This window comes from Belonocnema kinseyi, chromosome 10, assembly GCF_010883055.1.
Source record: "Belonocnema kinseyi isolate 2016_QV_RU_SX_M_011 chromosome 10, B_treatae_v1, whole genome shotgun sequence".
NCBI lineage: Eukaryota > Metazoa > Arthropoda > Insecta > Hymenoptera > Cynipidae > Belonocnema > Belonocnema kinseyi.
In genome coordinates, this window is record NC_046666.1 from 95,551,140 (window position 1) to 95,572,133 (window position 20,994).

Sequence of the window (20,994 nt, forward strand, 5' to 3'; positions counted from 1 at the left end):
GTAAGGACACTTATTTTTTATAATTTAATTTGAAACAGATCTGCAAAGCAATTTGCAAAGACAACAAATATCCATATCCACGGGCAATCAGCAAAAGTACGCTAAAAAAATGCTGTATTTTTTTTAAGATACTTGCAAAAAACCGCATCGAGATATTTTCTACAGGAATGCAATGGTTTTGTTCATTTTTCAATCCAGCAATTATTTTGTTTATAACAATTGCAGAACTATAAACAGTGACGTAATTGTTTAAGCAATTGTTCAAACAAAATGCCAAAAAACACGCATCGATATTTTTCGAAAAGCGAATTAAGATGTGTTTTTATTTTTTTGATTCGATTGTTACTTTCTTTTTAAATTAATTACACAACTTTTAAATCCATATCTGCAGCAAACTTCAAGGTCATGAATATTCAAGGAATTCGGAAAATTCATAGAATTTTAAAACTACAAGGAATTCAGGTAATCCCAGGAATTCAGGGAATTCAATGAACTCATAGAATTGCAGAAACTTGGGGAATTCAACAAATTCAGAGAATCCAAGAAATTTAGGGATTTTAGAGAATTTAAGAAATTCAAGAATTCCCAGAATTTAGATTTAGATTTTGAAATCGGTTAATGTCTTCTGTTCCCTTTTTTTATTTGAAAATTCAAATTTTTTTAAATTCAAAAAAATTTCCCTATTGCTTCGAAAATTATGGCAGACTTTTTTATGTATAGTTTTTGCTAGTGAATAATAATAACAAATTATGAATTGCAACAGAAATTTTTACTTGACTAAGAACTTTTTGAAAATAGCCAAAAAACATGTTTTTTTTATTAAGTCCTATGCACACATTTTTGAAAAGGGTTGAATATGTCGAATTCGAAATTTCTTTAGCTTCAATGAAAGAAACATAGTGTAATTTTGTTTCTTTCGAAACAAAAAATTTTTTAGTGATGTTTCCAGCGTTCAAAAATGGTCATTTTTAACGTTTTTTTCAGCAATAAAAAATATGAAACATTGTTTCGCCATAATAACACCATAATTTTTTGCATCTGATTGTTGAAAATCGCTGATCACTGAAAAAAACGTAAAATTGAGCATTTTCTAACAAAGGAAAAATTAGTAAAAAATCAATTTAAAAACCTGCCCGCTTAGCGGGCACATTCTAGTCGCGCGGCTCGATTCGCTCACAAGTTTGAGCGCGTCTAAGCGCGCGACAGTTATTTTTCACACTTCGCGCTCGATAATGTATTTTTATAATATACCTAACGAACTTGAACTTTAGGATACTAAACCAGTATACCAAAGGCCAATCTAACAGATTTATTTTTTCAAAAGTTATCGTGCACACAGACAGGCATACGAAAATACATACAGATAGGTATACAGGCAGACATACAGGCATATAGACAAACATACAGAGACATACAGAGACATACAGACAGGCATACAGAGACATACAAACAGACAGACAGGCAGAAACATTCGTAAAAACCCTTTTTTCGGATTCAGGGGGTCTCAAAACGTGGACATTTGACAAAAATGGGGGGGGGCTCAAATTTTACACAAATCTAATACCTTCTCTGATGAGAATGTAAACAATGTTTTGTGGTCGAGGCAAAACATGCAGAAAAAAATTAAAAACGTAATTATAAAATTATTTTGTGATAATAGTTCAGTAAAAACACGCACCTTTCAGTAACTTGAAACAATATTTATTTCTAAACAGAAAAATGGGGAACAAGAATAAGAATTATCACTCTTAATGCAGACAAGAGTAGATAGGACTTGTTATTTACACCCGAAAAATTTCATCTGTACACGGCGGAATCAAAATGTATCTTGCGGAAGTTCAATTGTATCTGGTTGCAATTTTACAGAGTGATCTATTCGAAGTACAATTTTTGAAGAAGGAATGCTAGGTCAGTGAGGGTACTTATGGTCTATTGGCTGAGGAAAGTGGAGGTAGGAGACTTGGACACACCCAATTTGTGACGTAGAAATTTGGAAAGTTACAACATTTGCAAGCCAAATTTGGAAAATATTCTAAAGGCGATGCGGCGGTACAGTTTACGGTAGGGTCGGCAATTAGACAGTTTAGGCGGCTTGGTAAACAGGCTTAAGTTATAAATGCAATCTGGCAAAAATATGAAAGTAACAAAGAGTAAAGAGAGAGAAATTTTAGAATTTACCTCCTTATATTGCTGAACGTGCGATGGACAAAGAATCAGCTTCAAAAAGAATATAAAGTTCTCGAGAGTTCAGATTTGATTAAATTCTTTGGATTGGCATTGTACCGAAACCTGTGACAGTAAGCGATCACGCGAATGAAGTGGCCAAATGAATTAAAATCCTGAAAGAAATCTGATTTTTTCAACGTTAATTTCATTGAAACCTGTGGAAGACGAACGTTGCGTTTTTCGGGAATGTTGATTGGCGCAATCGACATTTCAGGTCAGAAACCGTCATCTTGACTTAGCCAATGAAGTCCGTGTTGCCAAATATTGTTAATTAGAAAGTCTTTCGGTAATTGACTTCAAGAAGAGAAGTCAGCAGGATTATCGTGAGTAGGTACGTGCTTCCACTCGTGAGGCTGAGTAAGTTCCTGAATCTGAGCTACGCGGTTTGATACGAATGTTTTTAATATGTGTGGAGACGTTTGAATCCAGTGAAGACTGATTGTGGAATCTGACCAAAATACAGTCCTACTAAATTTCAAATGCTGTAGAGATTGTACAACAGCGGCATAGAATTCAGACAGTAAGAGAGCGGCACATAATTCCAATCGAGGAAGTGTCACCGTTTGCACTGGCGCGACACGGGACTTGGAGCCTACGAGAGCCACGTGGTAATTACCGCATTTATCTGTGGTGCGCAAGTAAATGCAAGCTCCGTAGCCCTTTTCACTTGCGTCGGCGAACCCGTGCAATTGAATTTCAGTTGAGTCAAATGCGACGGTGCATCGATCAAATTTAAGAGTATTTAATAAAGGTAATTGACCTTTAAATTCAAGCCACACTGACTCAGCTTCTTGTGGGATGGACTCATCCCACGTTAGTTGCAGTTCCCAGAGAGTTTGGATCATCATTTTCGCATATACAATAATGGGACCTAATAAGCCTAATCGATCAAATAACCGTGCAATTTCTGCAAGTAATGTACGCTTAGTCATTTGAGACTTTGGTTTTTCTGTATTTTCTGCTATTTTATAGATAATTTCATCCTCGCCTGAATTCCAATTGAGTCCCAAAGTTTTAATTGTGTCGGAAGAATCAAGGGACATGAGTTCGAATCGAGTAAGCTCATCGGCTTCATACGGATTTGCTGTTTGAATGTAATTACATGTTACCTGCTGTGATCTGTCGCAATTCAGCTTGACTTCACCTGCAACTATCCAACCTAAGTGCGTTTTCTGTAATACGGCTTCTTGACCCTTTATTTTTATTTGGCCTACACACAAAAGTTTATAGAAAAGTTTAACGCCTAATAAGGCATCAACTTCTGATGGCCTGTGAAATTCAGGGACCGCTAGTCGTATATTCGTTGGAACTTGAAGTGATTTTCGATCAATGTAGACCGCGGGTAAAGGATTAGAAACCTCTGGTACGAGTAGGAATGTGACCCTTTTCTCAAACCGGTTAAAGCGCGATCGTATACGCGCGGTTGCGGAAGCTTTTATACCTGTGGACATGGAACTTAATCCTTTTACTGGGATGTCCTCAGTCCTCGTCGATAATGTTAGGAGACGTGCCATTTTTTCAAACAAAAAATTGGATTGAGATCCGTTATCTAACATCACCTGGCACGTATGAGGTTTGCCTTGGCTGTCAAAGATATCGACGAGGGCGGTTGACAAGAGATCATCCGACGCTGTCCGAACGTGCGTATTCTGAATAGGAAGCTTGCAGTTAATTTTATCGGAATTCTCGGTTTTCTCAGAGTCGGTGTGAAGCAGTGAATTGTAGCGCTTTCCACATTGTCTGCAGGGCCCACCACGACAATCGCTGAGCTGATGATTGGGGTGAAGACAATTACAGCAAAGAGACGACCTTTTAACGAAGTCAATGCGCTCTTTAAGAGATAGTTTTAGAAAGCTTTCACATAAATAAATACTGTTCCCACCTTAACAGTCATAGCAACGGATCTTGCTGGAATTTGCGAGAAAAGCATGTTGCGGATGCGACTTTTTATTAATTTGATAATTGCGTTTATTATCGTACCTTGTATCTGACTTCGGTTCCGATTTAGATTGTGATCTGAACGGCGATTGAGTTAATTTAATTTCGCCAAATTGAGCTCAACGTTGCAAGAATTCTAAAAATTGTTTTATCGTGGGGACTGTGGATTCACTTGTCAAATCTTTCCACTTTTCGCGAAGCTGATATGAGAGTTTATCTTTCATGATCATGATTAATAACGTGTCCCAACTATCAACCGATTCGCCTAACGCGCGAAGCGCTCTAATGTATTTCTGTAACTGATCGAGAAACGTGCGGACCGACGATTCCTTCGACACAGGCTGTAGATCGAGGATTGATTTGACGTGACTTTCAATCATGACCTTTTTATTGTCGTACCTATCTTGCAGTAAGTTCCAAGCTACTTTATAATTTTCGGTCGAAGTTTCAATAGACGCAATCAAATCGGATCCTTCATCCTCTAAGCAGCTTTTTAAATGTACTAATTTTTCAACAGCTTCAATATTACTATTGCTGTCAACTAGAAAAATGGAATTTCACCAAAGTTTTATATTTGATAAATTTCTGTAAAAGTTTAAGTTTAATAGAATAATGCTTATTAGTCGAATATTTTTCCAAATGACATTTCCAAGTATTTAGACTCGATGCCTCGCTCAATGTTAAAAGTGTTTATAAAACGTCGCCGGTCCGGCGGTGTTTATAAACACCTATTACTCACGCAGAATAAGTTCGTGACTTCGTGGTTCATTTCGACAGTAAAATAGTATAATATTAGTAATATTAGTAATAATATTACTGTTGATACTAGTGATAGAGTTAGTACTAATGAAAAAATTTCATCGCCATCGACTTCAACTTGTCAAGACAAATATTTTGAAAGCGGGTTGCATGATGGATCATTAGATAGCGACGCAGCTTTAATAGTAACAAAAGTCGAGATAACAGAGGAAGAGGAAACGGTTGCAATTTCGAATCTGGATTTGAATTCTACCAGTACGGAGATTTCTCGAGACCCTTTAAAGTGGGAAATAATTTTAAGATCATGGCTCATTTACTCAAAAAGCGCAGATGCGGTGTTTTGCTTTTATTGTAAACTTTTTACCACCATTCAAAGCGCTTTAACTTCGGGTGGTTGCAATGGTTGGAATCATATCGGTGAAAGACTCAGCTCACGCGAAAAGAGCAAAGCACATTTAAGTGCCCATAAACAGTGGACTGAATTACCATTGAGAGTGACGACAAACAAGACAATCGATGCTAATCATCAACGCATGTTGGATGCTGAAGCGCGATATTGGCAAAATGTGTTAGAGCGGCTTCTAGCAATCATACATTTTTTGGCACAACAATGTTTGGCACTTAGAGGTAAATCGGACAAATTATATCTTCACAACAATGGAAATTTTTTGAAACTAGTTGAGCTACTTTCAAAGTTTGATACTGTTATATCCGAGTACCTTTTAAAAATTAAAGATGGTCGCAGGCAACAGCATTATCTCAGCAAAGATATTCAAAATGAAATTATACATTTACTGGCGAATAAAATCAAGCAGACAATATTGAATATTGTAAAAAATGCCAAATATTATGGTATTATTGTTGTTTGTACTTCAGATGTCAGCCACATAGAGCAAATGACTTTTATAATACGTTGCGTGAATATTACAAAAAGTCCTGTGGAAATTCGAGAATATTTTCTTGGGTATGTACCAGTAACTAGAACTACGGGTGCAGCGCTTACTGAAGTCATCCTAGACGAACTGGAAAAAATGGCTTGACAATTGATAATTTAAGGGGGTAAGGATACAACAACGGATCGATTATGAAAGGAAAGGATGCTGGAGTTCAGCAACGCATCAGTGAAATAAGTTTTTTCAGCATCACCTTTGAGGTGGGATGTTTTAAAGAAGTATATACCTTCTTTAACAGTGAAGCCATTGAGTACGACAAGGTGGGAAAGTCGAATTGATGCGATTTGTCCAATAAGATACCAAATAGGTGCGATATATGATGCCTTACTGGATATTTCAAGCAATGAATCTTTTGATGCAATGGTCAGATATGAAGCTGAGCGCTTGGCGTCAGCTATTTCTGATTTTAAATTTCTGTGTTGTCTAATAACATGGCATGATATTTTGAATCACATAAATGTTGCAAGCAAATTGCTTCAAAGCGTTGATACCAATTTATCAAGTGCTATCTATGAACTAAAAGGAGTTTAAAAGTACTTAGAATCGTATAGAAGTGACGACGGGTTTACAAGTACTATAACTGATGCTAAAGAACTTGCAGAAATACTAGGCGTTGATTCGGATTTCAAAAGTGCTCAAAACGTTCGACCACGGCGGCAGCAAAGACAATTCGATTATGAGTCAGAAGATCAAGCAGTACAGGATCCTAAAACAAGAGTCATAGTAGGTTTCTTTTTTAAACACTGGATGTGACAATATCTTCCATAAAAGAGCGATTTGATCAATTACAAGCTCACAATTCACACTTCTCTTTTCTGTACGACATAAGTGCGTTGAAACATATCCCACTAACTGTTTTACTTGATAATTGCACAAAATTGGAAACTTTTTTAACTCACCAAGATCTAAAGGATATTGATGCTCATTAATTAAAACCCACTTAAGATCTACGATGAGCGAAATGCGTTTGGTGGACTTAGCAATTATTTCAATTGAGCACAAACTTGGTGAAAATTTGGACTACAAAGAACTCGTACCTGAGTTTGCTGCAATCAAAGCTCGAAAAGTGCAATTCTATTAAAATTGAGCTTGATGCAGATGACTTTGACTTCGAAAAATTATCTTTTTACCAGGTATGTTTTATATACACAAAATTGCGCTAAAATTTTCGCCGATCGTCATTTGGCGGATTCTGTGCTGTCGAACGAATACTATTAATTATTAAAAAAGAAAAACCTCGGGCTAAAGCATTTTTGGTTTAAATTCGAATTTTTTCGGCAAATATTTCTACAGGGGGCTGTGTAGGTTGGTATCATCAGCCACTGAAGCATGCTTTAAACGCAGTTAAGTGATCTGATGTATGCAGTATCCCTAATATGATATTTCGTGCAACTAAAATTAATTCATTATTATGTGCTTGATTAAACTCCACAGAAAAATAGCGGGCTCTGTTTTGTTACAGCTCATTTGTTATATACTCGAAAGAAGATTTTTTTTTCTCAAAAGAAGAATACTTCAAGTGTGAAACTATAACGTATGAACATAGCTGCGTTCTCAAAATTTTCAAAAGTATCAAAATTTACCCCGGTATTTTCTACATTAGCCGCGGACTAGGTCAAGTGCTTGATGAGTTGATTATAAAACTGATGGCCCCTTAAAGTTTCGATGTTTGAATTTAATGAAATTATCCTTATAATGTATGGTTTAAAATTTTTTAGCATAAAAATACACAACGAAAAATCGACAAGACTCAGAAAACGAAATTACAACCATTAAAAGAATGACAGAGAACAAGTATGTTGAGACTATACTTAAGAAACTTTATTATCAATTTTATTTATATTGGATAAAATATCAATCTTACAGAGAATAGTACTCAGAAAGCGAAACCATTTATCCCGATAACTGTTTTATACAAAAAAAAAGAATTCTCAGAGTTATAGCATTTTCAAAATTTTTTAAATCAATCGAAAATCAAAATTTTAACCCAAATAACGTACGATATGAAAAAAAGTCAAGTAAATAAAAATATTGCTTTTTAAAAGCCCTGCAATATTATCATAAAAACTTTTTGGGTTTTCTTGTAAAATCGAAAATTTTTATTTTTATTGCACAAAAATAATGAGAAATGAAAAATCCCATTTTGTGATCAAACTATGCAGGATACGAAAGTAGATGAATCAACAAAAATTGTGATCTCAAAAAAGATCTACAAATTCGTTAATAATCACTTCTTGATAGGACGCGAACTTTTTGTTTTATTCGCGAAGAATAACATTGAAAATCTAAAAAAAATTGTTGTGAAAAAATGATACAAGTTTCGAAAAATAAAAATGATCTAAGAAAAATTATTTATTTAGACGATACATAATCATTGCAATGCTTAATTTAAAGACGGACAAGACAAATTTACTTCGAATCTTTCACTAGCTTTTTTTTTATGTTAAAATAAAAAAAAAGCTAGTAAACTTGGGCTGGTTTAAGATTTCGCTTTTAGTTTTAAGATTGGAAACGGGGAATAATAATGAAAACTAATTGAGCAAAATGCCGCATGGGGCAGGGGTGGGGGATTTTTAAAGTTTATAATTCTCGGTGTACGTAAAAATAAAATAATAAAAGCTATTGAACGATTCGAAGTAAATTTAGTCTTCTTCGTCATTAAATTAAGCGTTGCAATGGTTATGTATCGTCTGAGTGACACTGAAACCTGACTTTCATTCAAATTTGTAAAATTTTTGGTGAAATAACAGAAACTATTCTAATTAGGATTAAAATAAAAAATAGCTTTTTATGTATTTATCCTACGCTTTTTTAGTAAATTTTTTAACTGCGATCAGTTCGCTCTTGAATTGCAAAATGTGATATTAACCTCAAAATCTTAATGAGTTGCTACCGCTTTTTATATCAGCAATGAAATTTTATAACAAATTCCACGCTTCACAGGAATAATACTTAATATTAATGTTTATATTGAATACAAATAATAACTAAAACATTAACTTATAACTAAAAATGCACCAATGTTATACTAACGTTACTCAGTATCACACTAACTTTACTCAATATCAGAAAAGTACCATTAAAATCCTTGCACTTCACATTCACCACAAAACAGCTGCATAAAATTTATAGGCTTCCAATGTTTTATATGCTTTTAAATAATATATGGTTTAAGAAATGTGGGATTGAATGAATTATGTTCAGTTTTATGGATGTATCGGAACTTCATATCTGCCGACAATTTTGCCAAATACTCAATATTTATTTGATAAAAACACAATTTTGAAAACCTCCAGCAACAGATACATACTGTAGGGATGCACGGGCACTTTCATTATCACCCAATGGTCGTCAAGAAATTAGTTTTTGACCAACTAAAAAAGAACTTATAACAAAATAGTTGAATTCTCAATAGAGAAGATTAATTTTCAAGGGAGAAGTTTTATATTTCTAACAAAAAACACAAATTTTCAACAAAATACGGGAATTTTCAAACAAATAGTTCCATTTTTAACTAAAAAAGATCAAGTTTCAATAAAAAATTTCAAATTTCAAACAAAAATAGAATAATTCAGTTTTTAGCTTATAAAAGTTAATATTCAATAAAAAAAAAGAGAAATTTTCTACAGGTTATTTAAAATTTGAACCAAAACAGGTGAATTTTATACCAAATAGTAAAATATTTAACAAAAATATAAATCTTCAATCAGAAAGATTAATTTTCTATTTAAAAAAATCTTTTTTAACAAATAATAGATGTTTCAATTAAGTTAATTTTCAATCCAACAACAATAATATAGAAATTATTTAAAATTAGATAGAATTCACTTAAAATCCGGCAGGTTCTACACATTATTTAGCGAAATCTCTCAGCGTTAGAAATTGTTTTATAGTCAATTATGCAAGACGTTTTTCTGATATAAGACAAAAAAATCGAATTTATACATCTATGTTAAGAATAATAAAAAACAGATTAATTTTTCACCCATAAAATAATTTTTAACTAAAAAGATGAAGTTTCAATAAAAAAAAATTTATATAAAAATAGAATAACTCAGTTTTTAGTTTATAAAAGTTAATATTCAATCAAAAAAATGAAATTTTCTACAGATTATTTCATTTTTTAATTAAAACAGATAAACTTGACACTGAATAGTGAAAGTTTTAACAAAAAAAAAATGAATTCTGAATCACAAAGATTAATTTTCCATTAAAAATTGGTTTTTAAATGGATAATAGAATTTTTAACTAAATTAATTTTCAATGCAAGAACAATATTATAAAGAATATTTAAAATAAAATAGAATTCACTTAAAATTAGACAATTTCTACACATTATTTAGCAGAATATGTCAGCGATTAAAATTGTTTAATAGTAAATTATGCAAGACGTTTTTTTCTGATCTAAGACAAAACAATCGAATTTGGACATCTATGTTAAGAATAATAAAAAACAGATTAATTTTCTACGCATAACATTAATTCTCTACAAAAAACTATTAGTTTTCAACCAAAAATGATATAATGAAAATTTCCCTTAAGGATATTAATTTTTAACAAACAAACAAAAATCAAGAAAATAGTTGAATCCTCAATAAACAAGATTTTAACAAAGAAAAATAATTTTATACCAAAAAGACGAATTTTCAAATGAAAAAATTAATTTTTAATACAGAATATAATTTTTCATCCTGAAATTGTAAAGTTGAATTTTTAATCAATTCTTAACAAAATATTTGAATCATAATTAAAAAGATCAGTTTTCAAACAAATAGTGGAGTTTTCAACCAAAAAGGATAAATTTTAAATTAAAAATATAAATATATAAAACCAGAACTAGGATAATTTATTTTTAGTTAAAAGAATTAATATTTAACAACAAATAATTGAATTTCAAAAAATTATTTGAAATTTTACTAAAATAGATGCGTTCGATGATACACAGTTGAACTTTCAAGCAAACAGATGTATTTTCAACCAAGAAGATCAATTTTATATAAAAAAAGATGATGTTTGAAACAAATAATTTAATTTTCAACCCAAAAATATCAATTTTTAATTTCAAATTTCAGTGTTCCGCCATAAGTGGGATAGTTAAATTTTCAGTTAGATAATTTAATTTTTAACAAAACAAAAAAACGGAATGTGCAACTTAATAGTTTTCTTCTTTATCACAAAGATGAATTTTCAAACCAATAGTGCCATTTTCAACTAAAAAACATCAAGGTTCAATAAAAAATATCAAATTTCAAGCAAAAAAAGAATAATTCAGTTTTTAGTTTATAAAAGTTAATATTCAATTAGAAAAAATTTTCTCCAGATTATTAAAAATTTTAACTAAAACAGATGAATTTGACACCAAACAGTAGAAGTTTTAACAAAAAAGATTAATTTTCAATCAGAAAGGTTAATTTTCTATTAAAGACATTTTAAAAAATAAATAACAGAATTTAGATTTTTAGAGTAGTAGATTTTTTAGTAGTAGATTTTTTAGTAGTAGATTTTTTTATGTAAGTTGTTGGCCTTAAGATTAGGTGAATTGAAACTCATTAAGTTGTTTCAAACATTTCGGCACACAATGGTGGCCTTCATCAGTGAGCTTTATTAAATCTGTAAAAAGTACAGAATGTCGTTTTTCCACACATTTTTTTTTTTTATTTTTTTATTTTCAATGTTAATTTTCACGAATAAAACAAAAAGTACGCATCCTATCAAGAAATGATTTCTGACGAAATTGTGGATGTTTTTTGGCATAACAATTTTCGTTAATTCATCTTTTTTCGTATTCTACATAGTTTGTCCACAAAATGGAATTTTTTATTTTTCATTATGTCGAGTGCGAAGCACGAGATACGTGGTAAGACTGTGTTCACCAAATTACAGTTGTGTGTGCTTTATTCTTTAATTTTGAAAAACCAGCGCTCAAATTCAGGGAAAATGAAAATACCAAGCGCGCAGTGCTAGGTAAATACATTCTCGAGCAGGGAAAGCAGGAACCAACAGGTGCGCGTGAAAAGTGCGCTAAATCCTGCGAGAGAAGCGAATCGCGCGCGAAGTACCTAATGAGAATGTGCCCGCGCATCGGGCGATTATTTTAAAAACATAAATGGTCATAACCAAAAGTATAGAGGGAACCTCAAAATTGTAAAAACTTCTAGATCGCAACAAAACATAGATTGCAAATACAATATTTTTAATTTGCTGATTGCAAAACTATAACATTTTTATGTTTGCAATGTTATGCCTCATTAGGACAAAGGGGCATCCCCGCTGGTAAATATGGACACGGTGATGTTTTTCAGTGAGGGAACAATAACTATCTAATAATCGACCTGGAAGAAATTCGTCAGTGCATCATACATTCGGTCAAGTTCTTCATTGTGAAGAGGAAACCACAGTCTAGACGACGTTAAATGCGGAAATCTCTGATAATTGTAATCATTTTCGCCGATAACATGAAAAACAAAAAGTCAGAATAAATGTTGAGGCAACAAATAAAGGAATTCTAGATGCGGAACAATGATACATAGTGGGAATTGAATATAATTTGGTTCAATATGTATTAACTACATGGGGGATTCCACACAAAATTTGCCACCAAATTTTTTTTTCATGTAAAATATTTATTTTCTTGTTTAACGCTCAAAAGTATTCTATACATATTTTTTATTTCAAAATAACACGCAAAAATGTCGAGAAAATAAAAAAATTAGGTTTATAAAAAAGTACCTTTTTTCAATTTTTTATAGTGGAATATTAAACGAAGATATGAAAATTCATACGAAAGATAAAATGTGAGCCTTTCAGGCAACTTTTGAATAAAGTATGCTAAAATATACTTTAATTATTTATTTAAAAATATAGAATAAATAGATTGTTTTTCAATTTGGACCTGTTTTTTTTTTATTTAAAGAGTGGACTAAACGATTATCTTGATCTTGTAAAAGTTTGGAAGCAGGTAGTAAAATACTTTCGAAGCATCGAATTTTTGAATTGCAATACATTTTAAATATGTAAGCATTGCTTCGAAAGTATTTGACTAAACACTCCCAAAGTTTTACTAGATCAAAAAAAAAAAAGGTGTAGTCCATTCTGTAAAATAAATAATTAAAAAAACAGGTCCAAATTGAGAAAAATCTATTTGTTTATAAATATTTGATTTATATTATAAATACATAATTAAAGTGGATTTTAGTACACTTTATTCGAAAGTTGAGGAAAAGGCTCACATTTTATCTTGCGTATGAATTTTCATATCTTTGTTTAACATTACAGTATGAGCAATTGAAAAAAGGTACTTTTTTATGAGCAAACAATTTTTTTAATTTTCTCAAAAACTTTGCGTGTCATAATGAAATAAAAAAATACGTATCGAATATTTTTGAGTGTTAAACAAGAAAAAAACATATTTCACGTAAAAAAATTTGTTGGTAAAACATATTGTGTGGAATGCCCCATATACAATCTTTCCGCCTAGGATATACATTTTTTCCGAGTTTTTTTACATGACAGGGTGTCTATGAACCAGGAAATCTGCGTAATTGACGAAAAATTAAATGAAACTGGGAAAATTAGGAAATTTTCCTGGAATAAAATTTCGAGGCAGGAATCTCATTTAAAAAATTAAATGTAAATATGTATAGGTTCCAAAAGAACCTGCAAATTTATAAAAAAATGTTAACTATTATTATTTAGAAAATTAATTTCAAGAGAATATTTCAAACGTTTTCAAAACTACTCTCAAACTGTCAAAAAATAATCCTGAAGATTCATTATTTAGAATCATCCCATAATGATGAAGTTGATCATGGAAAAACTTTAAGCCTATATAGTGAGAGTTTTTCGCAATTTATGACCTAATTACCCATTTCTGTTTCCAAGTAGTAGGTCTGAATAATGGACGATTGATCCTGATATTTTAATCTTTGACATTTAGAAATCTTCCTAAGCTTCTTCAGAGATAAAAAAATCACATTTTGAAAACAACTAGTTTTTGAGCTGTATTTGTTCATCTATTATTGAAAACAAAAAGAAATTATAAAACCGGTTTGGAGGGTTTTCTAAGAAATTCAATGCAAATAATAAAAAAATACAAAACTTTAAAATCCGTTAACAATTTGAGCCGTCCTGGCCAAACCACTTCCGTGGAAGAATAATGTTTTCATTTAATTTTATCTTTAAAATTTGTTGTAAAGATTATGGTAGGCTGTTTGAAGTCTGGAAATTACTTATCTTATTTAAATTTCGTTGCAGCAAAATGGTGATGTGACAAATTCTTGCATCCCTAGAAATTCATTCGTATTTATGAAACGAAAAGCCTACCCCAGGTAGAAATACACCACCGGCCCAGTACTGGCTCAGTACTGGCCCAGTACAGCCTGCTGGAGTTCCATTACTGGCTGTCTGTACTGGGCCAGTACTATGCCAGTACTGGCTTGTAATGCTTGGCGGTACTGGCTTGCCAGCACTGTCTTGTAATGCTTGGCGGTACTGGCTTTCCAGCACTGGCGCAGTACTGACAAACCGCTGACGTACGAAAATGCCGGAGTTAATTTTAAAAATGATCAAAAATTATTGGATTGTTTTAAAGACCATCCATTCATCATCATACGACTGCATATCGTCCGAATATTATTTATAATTACAAAAATATAATTTTCAAACCATTTGTTTAATTCTAACACCCACTATTTCTATAATCTAAAGATATAACAAAAAAGGTATTTAAAAAATAAATAATAATTGACTGCGAGTACTTTATCAATACATGTTAATGGCACTGCTTAGAATGAATACATATATTACATTTTTAAACATTATATTACAAATAAAATTTCTAACGCTTAGGGGGGTCGAACCTAGATATCTATACCTCAATCTATCGCCTACTAGTCAGGAGTGCTAACCACTGCGCTAAACCGACAAGTTGAAACTCGGTGAAAAAGCCTCTCTTTTTCTAATTATTTATTATTATACGACGTTATGTAAATATAAAATACACGAACTGTTAACTAGAATATCAATAAAATAATAATTAAATAAATAATTTAAATCGACTACAAATTTTCTTCGTGTAATATTTGATTTTTTCGCGTTTTATACCATTTTAAAAGTTCTGATAGTAACATTTAATGAGCATATAAAATTTTTATCGATGGAACTTAGAAATTTTATCACATTGCGGAACCATTTTTTTTTAATAACAATTTCCCTTAAACCTTCGTGTAACGTTTTGCTTTGTAGGTGTTTTAGGCTATTCTACAACGATTAACTTTTAGAATGTCATAATTTGTACAGCAAAACGATAATAAATACGAGGTTTTGCAAAACAATATCAGTTTGAGTTACTCACTGTTAACATTTTACCTTGGAGAATCACCTCGAAAAATTGAAAATGAGAATGGGTTGAAAACAAGAAAAGAAGCTAAGATAAATGACCCAGTCATCGTGACGGTCCCAGTAATCGGGAAACTTGTTTAAAATTTAAATATATTGTTAAAAAATATTAAAAATACCACTTAATGATAAAACCCACTTACCGAATTAGTGAATTTTCTATTTATGAAGATGATTATCTATATTAAGTGGATTAGAATTAAAAATGTTACAAGCATTTCTCATGCTAAGTTTTAACAGTTTAGGTTAACTAGGTTTTTCAAGAAAAAACCGTAGAAAATGCGAAAGTGCCTGATTTTTTGTGTTTATTTAAAAACAGCTTTTGCACATTACATCATTCTAAATTCGACTTCAAACTGATAAAACATCAAATTTAAAGATTACTTGATGATTATATCTACGCTAGGTTTATTTATACTGAAAGCTGAGTTTTTTTTAATATAGTCGCAACACATATCAGATTAAATTAAGTGAATTACTGCATAAAAATAAAAATAGAATAAGTTTATGACATATAAATACCTTATTAATAAGACGCGATGGCTTTCCTGAAAACTTTTTCACACTTTCCTACGACTTCCTGAACACTTTTTAAAACTTTCCTGCAACTTTCTATGCACTTCACCTCAAACTTGCTTTAGTGTAGGTCTAGGACTCTAGATAGATATGATCCTTCCACCAATATTCGTCAACGAATACCTACGTAGTGATGAGATATCGACTTCGTCATCGAAAAACATTCATGCTTCGCTCTTGAACTCCATGTTTTGAACTTCGATATTTTCGATACATCAATGTTTTTTCTTCAATATTCGCAGGGTTGGTAACGTATAATACTCTACGTATTATACGTGTTTTTCTACGCGTATATTACCAAGTATATTACCTCTTTAGTTTTTTAGGCGTTTTGACGTATATTACATTTGAATGAAAATTTTCAGTGCGCATGAGTCAATATAAAAAAATACCTAAAATAATCAATTCTTCTTGATGTAAGTCGTGGTTGCCGTGTTCGCTTTTCAACGTTTCATTACAGTAAATAGTTCTACTTTATGCATAATTTGTGATAATGTAATTTACAATACTGCAGAATCTATAACTATAGATAATTTTTCACAGTTTTATGTTTATCGATTCGTATTATATTATTTATTTTATTTTATTCGTCTCGTAAATCTCGTAGTAAATACCAATTTTTTTAAAATTCTTTGATTTTGAACAAATGTTAAAGCAGTTTGAGGTTATAATCACTTATAATTATAATTAGGTTATAATAAGTTCTCTGTCCTTTCTTCTTGAAACGTATTTTACAGAATTCTTATATTATTATATTACAAAAATGAGTTTACGTACTTGTCAACGCTGATGACCTTGATTTTGCAAGTGGCCATCTTGAAAACGTACCTTACAGCAGTTTTATACTGTTTTCGACGTATATCACGCCAAAAACGTATTATACGTAGAACATACTCGAGTTACGCGTAAGTGACCAACCCAGAATTTTGGATATAGATGGTAGGTATCCGTTTGAACTAAGGCGCAATTGAACTAAAGCCTATTTGAACTTAAGCAGTTTAATAACGCGTAATATTTTTGGCCTGTAGAAAACGAGAAGATAGATGGGATGTAAGTTACTTCAAATGGTATAGTTAATTTCAATTCGCGGCGTTAAGTGACGAACAATCCTTGTTGATTAAATTTAAATCTTATGATGGACAGTGAAAATAGAAAATAAGGGAACTTGTGCTCATCAGTCATATTATTATTTTCGAAAATACTTAATTAATAAATTGTGAAGGGTACGTAACAGTAAAAGTTTAAATAATGTAATTAGTTAATATTAATAAGATTTGAAAATGCTGTGAAAATTTGAAAAAAGGAATACAATTAAAAGCATTTCAAATAATATTGTGTCGAACCTTTAGATTTTATAACTATTCTGAAAACGTGATAATTATGAATGCTTTATGATTGAAAACATTAAAAATCTTATAATCAAAACTTAAAGCGCTAAAATTAAAGTTTTATTAATGAATCAATAATTCTGGTGTCGAAACATTTTTCAGAAAAATATATTTTTCACGCAAACTACTCTCTTTTATTAACTATTCTTTTATTATAATGTTCATGATATTTTCATTTATTGTAAAATTTCTTTCATCTTTCTGAAACATTTGCAATCTCAAATATTTAAATTGTTTTTAAAAATTTTTTAAATCTCTCTTAAATCTTTTGCAATCTTAAAATCTCTGAAATAGTTCAAAATCCTTAACAATATTTTAAAAAGAATTTAAATCTTTGTCAAGTCATTTCAAAATATTTCCAATATTCCTGAAATCAAAATGAGATTTTATTATTCTTTTGAAATCTTTAAAATATTCTGGAATGTATCAAATATCATTGCAAAATACTTAAAATCTTTCTAAGCCTTTAAAACAGTTTTCGTTACATGAAATATTTCTTGATTCTTTTCAAACATTTTTAATCTTGGCAAAATTATTTCAATATTTTCATCGTTGTAAAATGTTTCAAATTATTGTTAATTTTTTTATATTTTTTGAAATTTGTAATATGTGAAATATTTATAACTATTTCTATATATTTTTAATCTTTGTAAGGGCATTCTAATATATTTAAAATTTTCGTGAAATCATTCGGAATCGTTCTGAAATATGTTTCAATACTTGAAATACTTTGTAATATAAGTTCTTTCAAAATGATGTACACTAGGGTGATCGGTAATTTTTGGTTTTTCGAAATTCGAATATTAACACGTGTACTGGGGACTTCAAGATCCCATTTAATTAACATGGGGAAATTTACCATTTTCGAAAAATTGAACTCATGTTCCAGGGATTCAACGAAACGAGTCAAGTTTTGTAGGTATTTCAGAGGAGTTCCTACGAAATAAAACAATACTAATTATTTTCATTTCCAAATCAGCCCCGCCTTCCCCGGGTGCCCTAAATATGACCCAAAAATTAAAAAACTGCATTTTTAAGTATTATTGTAATTTTTTGGCAATTTCCGTCTCTTGTTCATACAAGTATTTACTGATGAACAATTTGTATACATACCATGACTTTTAAAACCATTTTTAATTGCTTCAACAAATCTAAATTGTTTCAACAATTATTTATTCCCAAAAAATATACAAAACAATCGTATTGTCTGATTGAAATGTAATTGTTTGTCATTGTTTGTAATAAATTTTTCTCAAAACATTAATTAATTATTTAAATAATTAATTATTGCTTATTTTCAAAATGTATTAAATTAGATCCAAAGATGTCCAGTTTTTTCAAACCGGTATCCTATGCTACATTTTGTTGAATAATTAAATAATTTTGATACATTTCTTATAATGTTTAACAAATTTATATTTGTTGAAAAAAATTTTATTTGATCAAGGACTTATTTTTCGATAAGTAAAACAATGAAATAAAATAAAAGAAATATAATTAATAATGATTTTAAAAGGTTTTTTGGAAAAGTAATGATTGAAACAAATTTTATTTATTAAACAATTAAAAAGTGGTAAACATATTCTTTCTATATACAATACAGTCGGAAAAATAATTTTATGTATTTTATTCAAATTCCTTTTTCTACCCATCGAAAAAAACAGTTTGAGCAAATATAGATTGTTTAAACAAATAGAAATGTATTGAACATTAAAAGAAATGTATGAAAATTATGAAATTATTCAACAAAACGTAGTATATGATACTAATTTAAAAAGAAAGTTGAAATCTCTGGCTCAATTTTTAGCAATTTTGAAAATAGACAATAAATAATTATTTAAATAATTATATGTTTTTGACAAAATGTACTACTCCAAAAAATGACAATTACATTTCAGTAAGAGAATGCTATTATTTTTTTACATTTTTTGGGAATAAATCATTGTTTATAAATTGTTTAAAACGTCATGGTGAATATTCAAATTGTCCATTAGTAAATATTTGTATGAAAAGGACGACGGAAATAGCTAAAAAGTTACAATAATATGTAAACATGAATTTTTTTTATTTCTGGGTCCTTTCTGGTTGGAAATATTTCAAAATGACTTGACAAAGACTTAAATTATTCTAAAATTATTATAAAGGATTTTAAACTATTTCAGAGAATTAAAGGTTGCAAAAGATTTAAGAGATTTTAAAAAAAATTTTAAAGAATTTGAATATTTTAGATTTTAAATGTTTCAGAAAGATGAAAAAAATTTCACAATGAATGAAAATATCATGAAAATTATAATAAAATAATAGTTAATGGAGGAGAGTTGTTTGCGAGAAAAATATATTTTTCTCAATCTAACCTCAAAAATGTTTCGAAACCAGAATTAATAATTCATTAATAAAACTTTAATTTTAGCGATTTAAGTTTTAATTATAAGATTTTTAATGTTTCCAATCATAAAGCATTTATAATTATCACGTTTTCAGAATAGTTATAAAATCTAAATGTTCGACACAATATTATTTGAAATGCTATTAATTGCATGCCTTTTTTCAAATTTTCACAGCATTTTCAAATCTTATTGATATTAACTAATTACATTATTTAAACTTTTATTGTTACATCCCCTTGACAATTTATTAATTAACTGTTTAAGAAAATAATAATATGAATGATAAGCACAAGTTCCCATATTTTCTAATTTCACTGCCTATCATAAGGTTTAAATTTAATCAACAAGGATTGTTTGTCACATAACGCCACGAATTGAAATTAACTATACCATTTAAAGTAGTTTACATCCCATCTATCGTCTCTTTTTCTACAGGTCAAAAATATTAAGCGTTATTCAACTGTTTTAGTTCAAATAGGCTTTAGTTCAATTGCTCCTTAGTTCAAACGGATACCTACCGACATAGATGTTTTTGTTGAATCGCTTATTCATTGATACTAAAAGCTTTAGATTGAGAAACGTGTTTTTTAATTGGTCCATTTTGATAGCATCGATTGAATCTTGTACCCAACGAGACCATTTAACCAATTTTTTCAACAACAACGAAATTACTTTTAATACCCAGGCCTGTTATGCAATTACATATAAAAATGGTTATTAATAGCTTATTCTACTTACCAAACTTTCCTTATACTTAGTTTAACTCTTATACTAATCTCAAGTTTCCTTTTTGTCCAGCTAACCTTGAAAAAAATAAATATCTACATCGCATTTTCAAAGCATCAATGGCAATTGATTTTGCTACACGAACTCGTAAGGTGATGTCGCAGAAGCCAGCAAAAATAGACAAACAAGAATAGGAAAAAATCAAGCAACAACTTTCAAGCTTGCTTAAAATAGGCCACTTTTTACTATTAAAAGGTGTGCAATAGAGCGGAATGAAAATGATCAAATTAATTGAATCGTTTGAGCAGAGCGAAAAATATTTGTGGCTTGCCATCCGAAAAAAAGTAAAATAAGAATTAAATATTGAAATCCGTTAATATCTTCTGTTCCCCTTTTTTGATTTTAAAATGTAAAAAACTTTCCCCATTGCTTCGAAAATAATGCCAAATTTTTTTATTTACAGTTTGTGCCAGTGAGTAATAATAACATATTATAACATTTTTGAAAAAGTTGACTATACCTGAAATTTTTTCAGCTTCAATGAAAAAATAATATAGAGAATTTCTGAACTCTCGAGAACTTTATATTCTTTTTAAAGCTGATTCTTTGTCCATCGCAAGTTCAGAAATATAAGGATGTAAATTC

General features: G+C 30.3%; 1 protein-coding gene across 1 annotated transcript; it reads left to right on the plus strand.

Annotated features, from left to right (window-relative positions):
- The first annotated feature begins 4,829 nt into the window (after positions 1-4,829).
- On the plus strand, positions 4,830-5,963 carry LOC117181267 (zinc finger MYM-type protein 1-like). The gene is made up of 2 exons (XM_033373831.1): positions 4,830-4,912; positions 4,994-5,963. The coding sequence occupies exons 1-2, from the start codon at positions 4,830-4,832 to the stop codon at positions 5,961-5,963; spliced, it is 1,053 nt and encodes a 350-aa protein (XP_033229722.1).
- Positions 5,964-20,994: the final 15,031 nt, after the last annotated feature.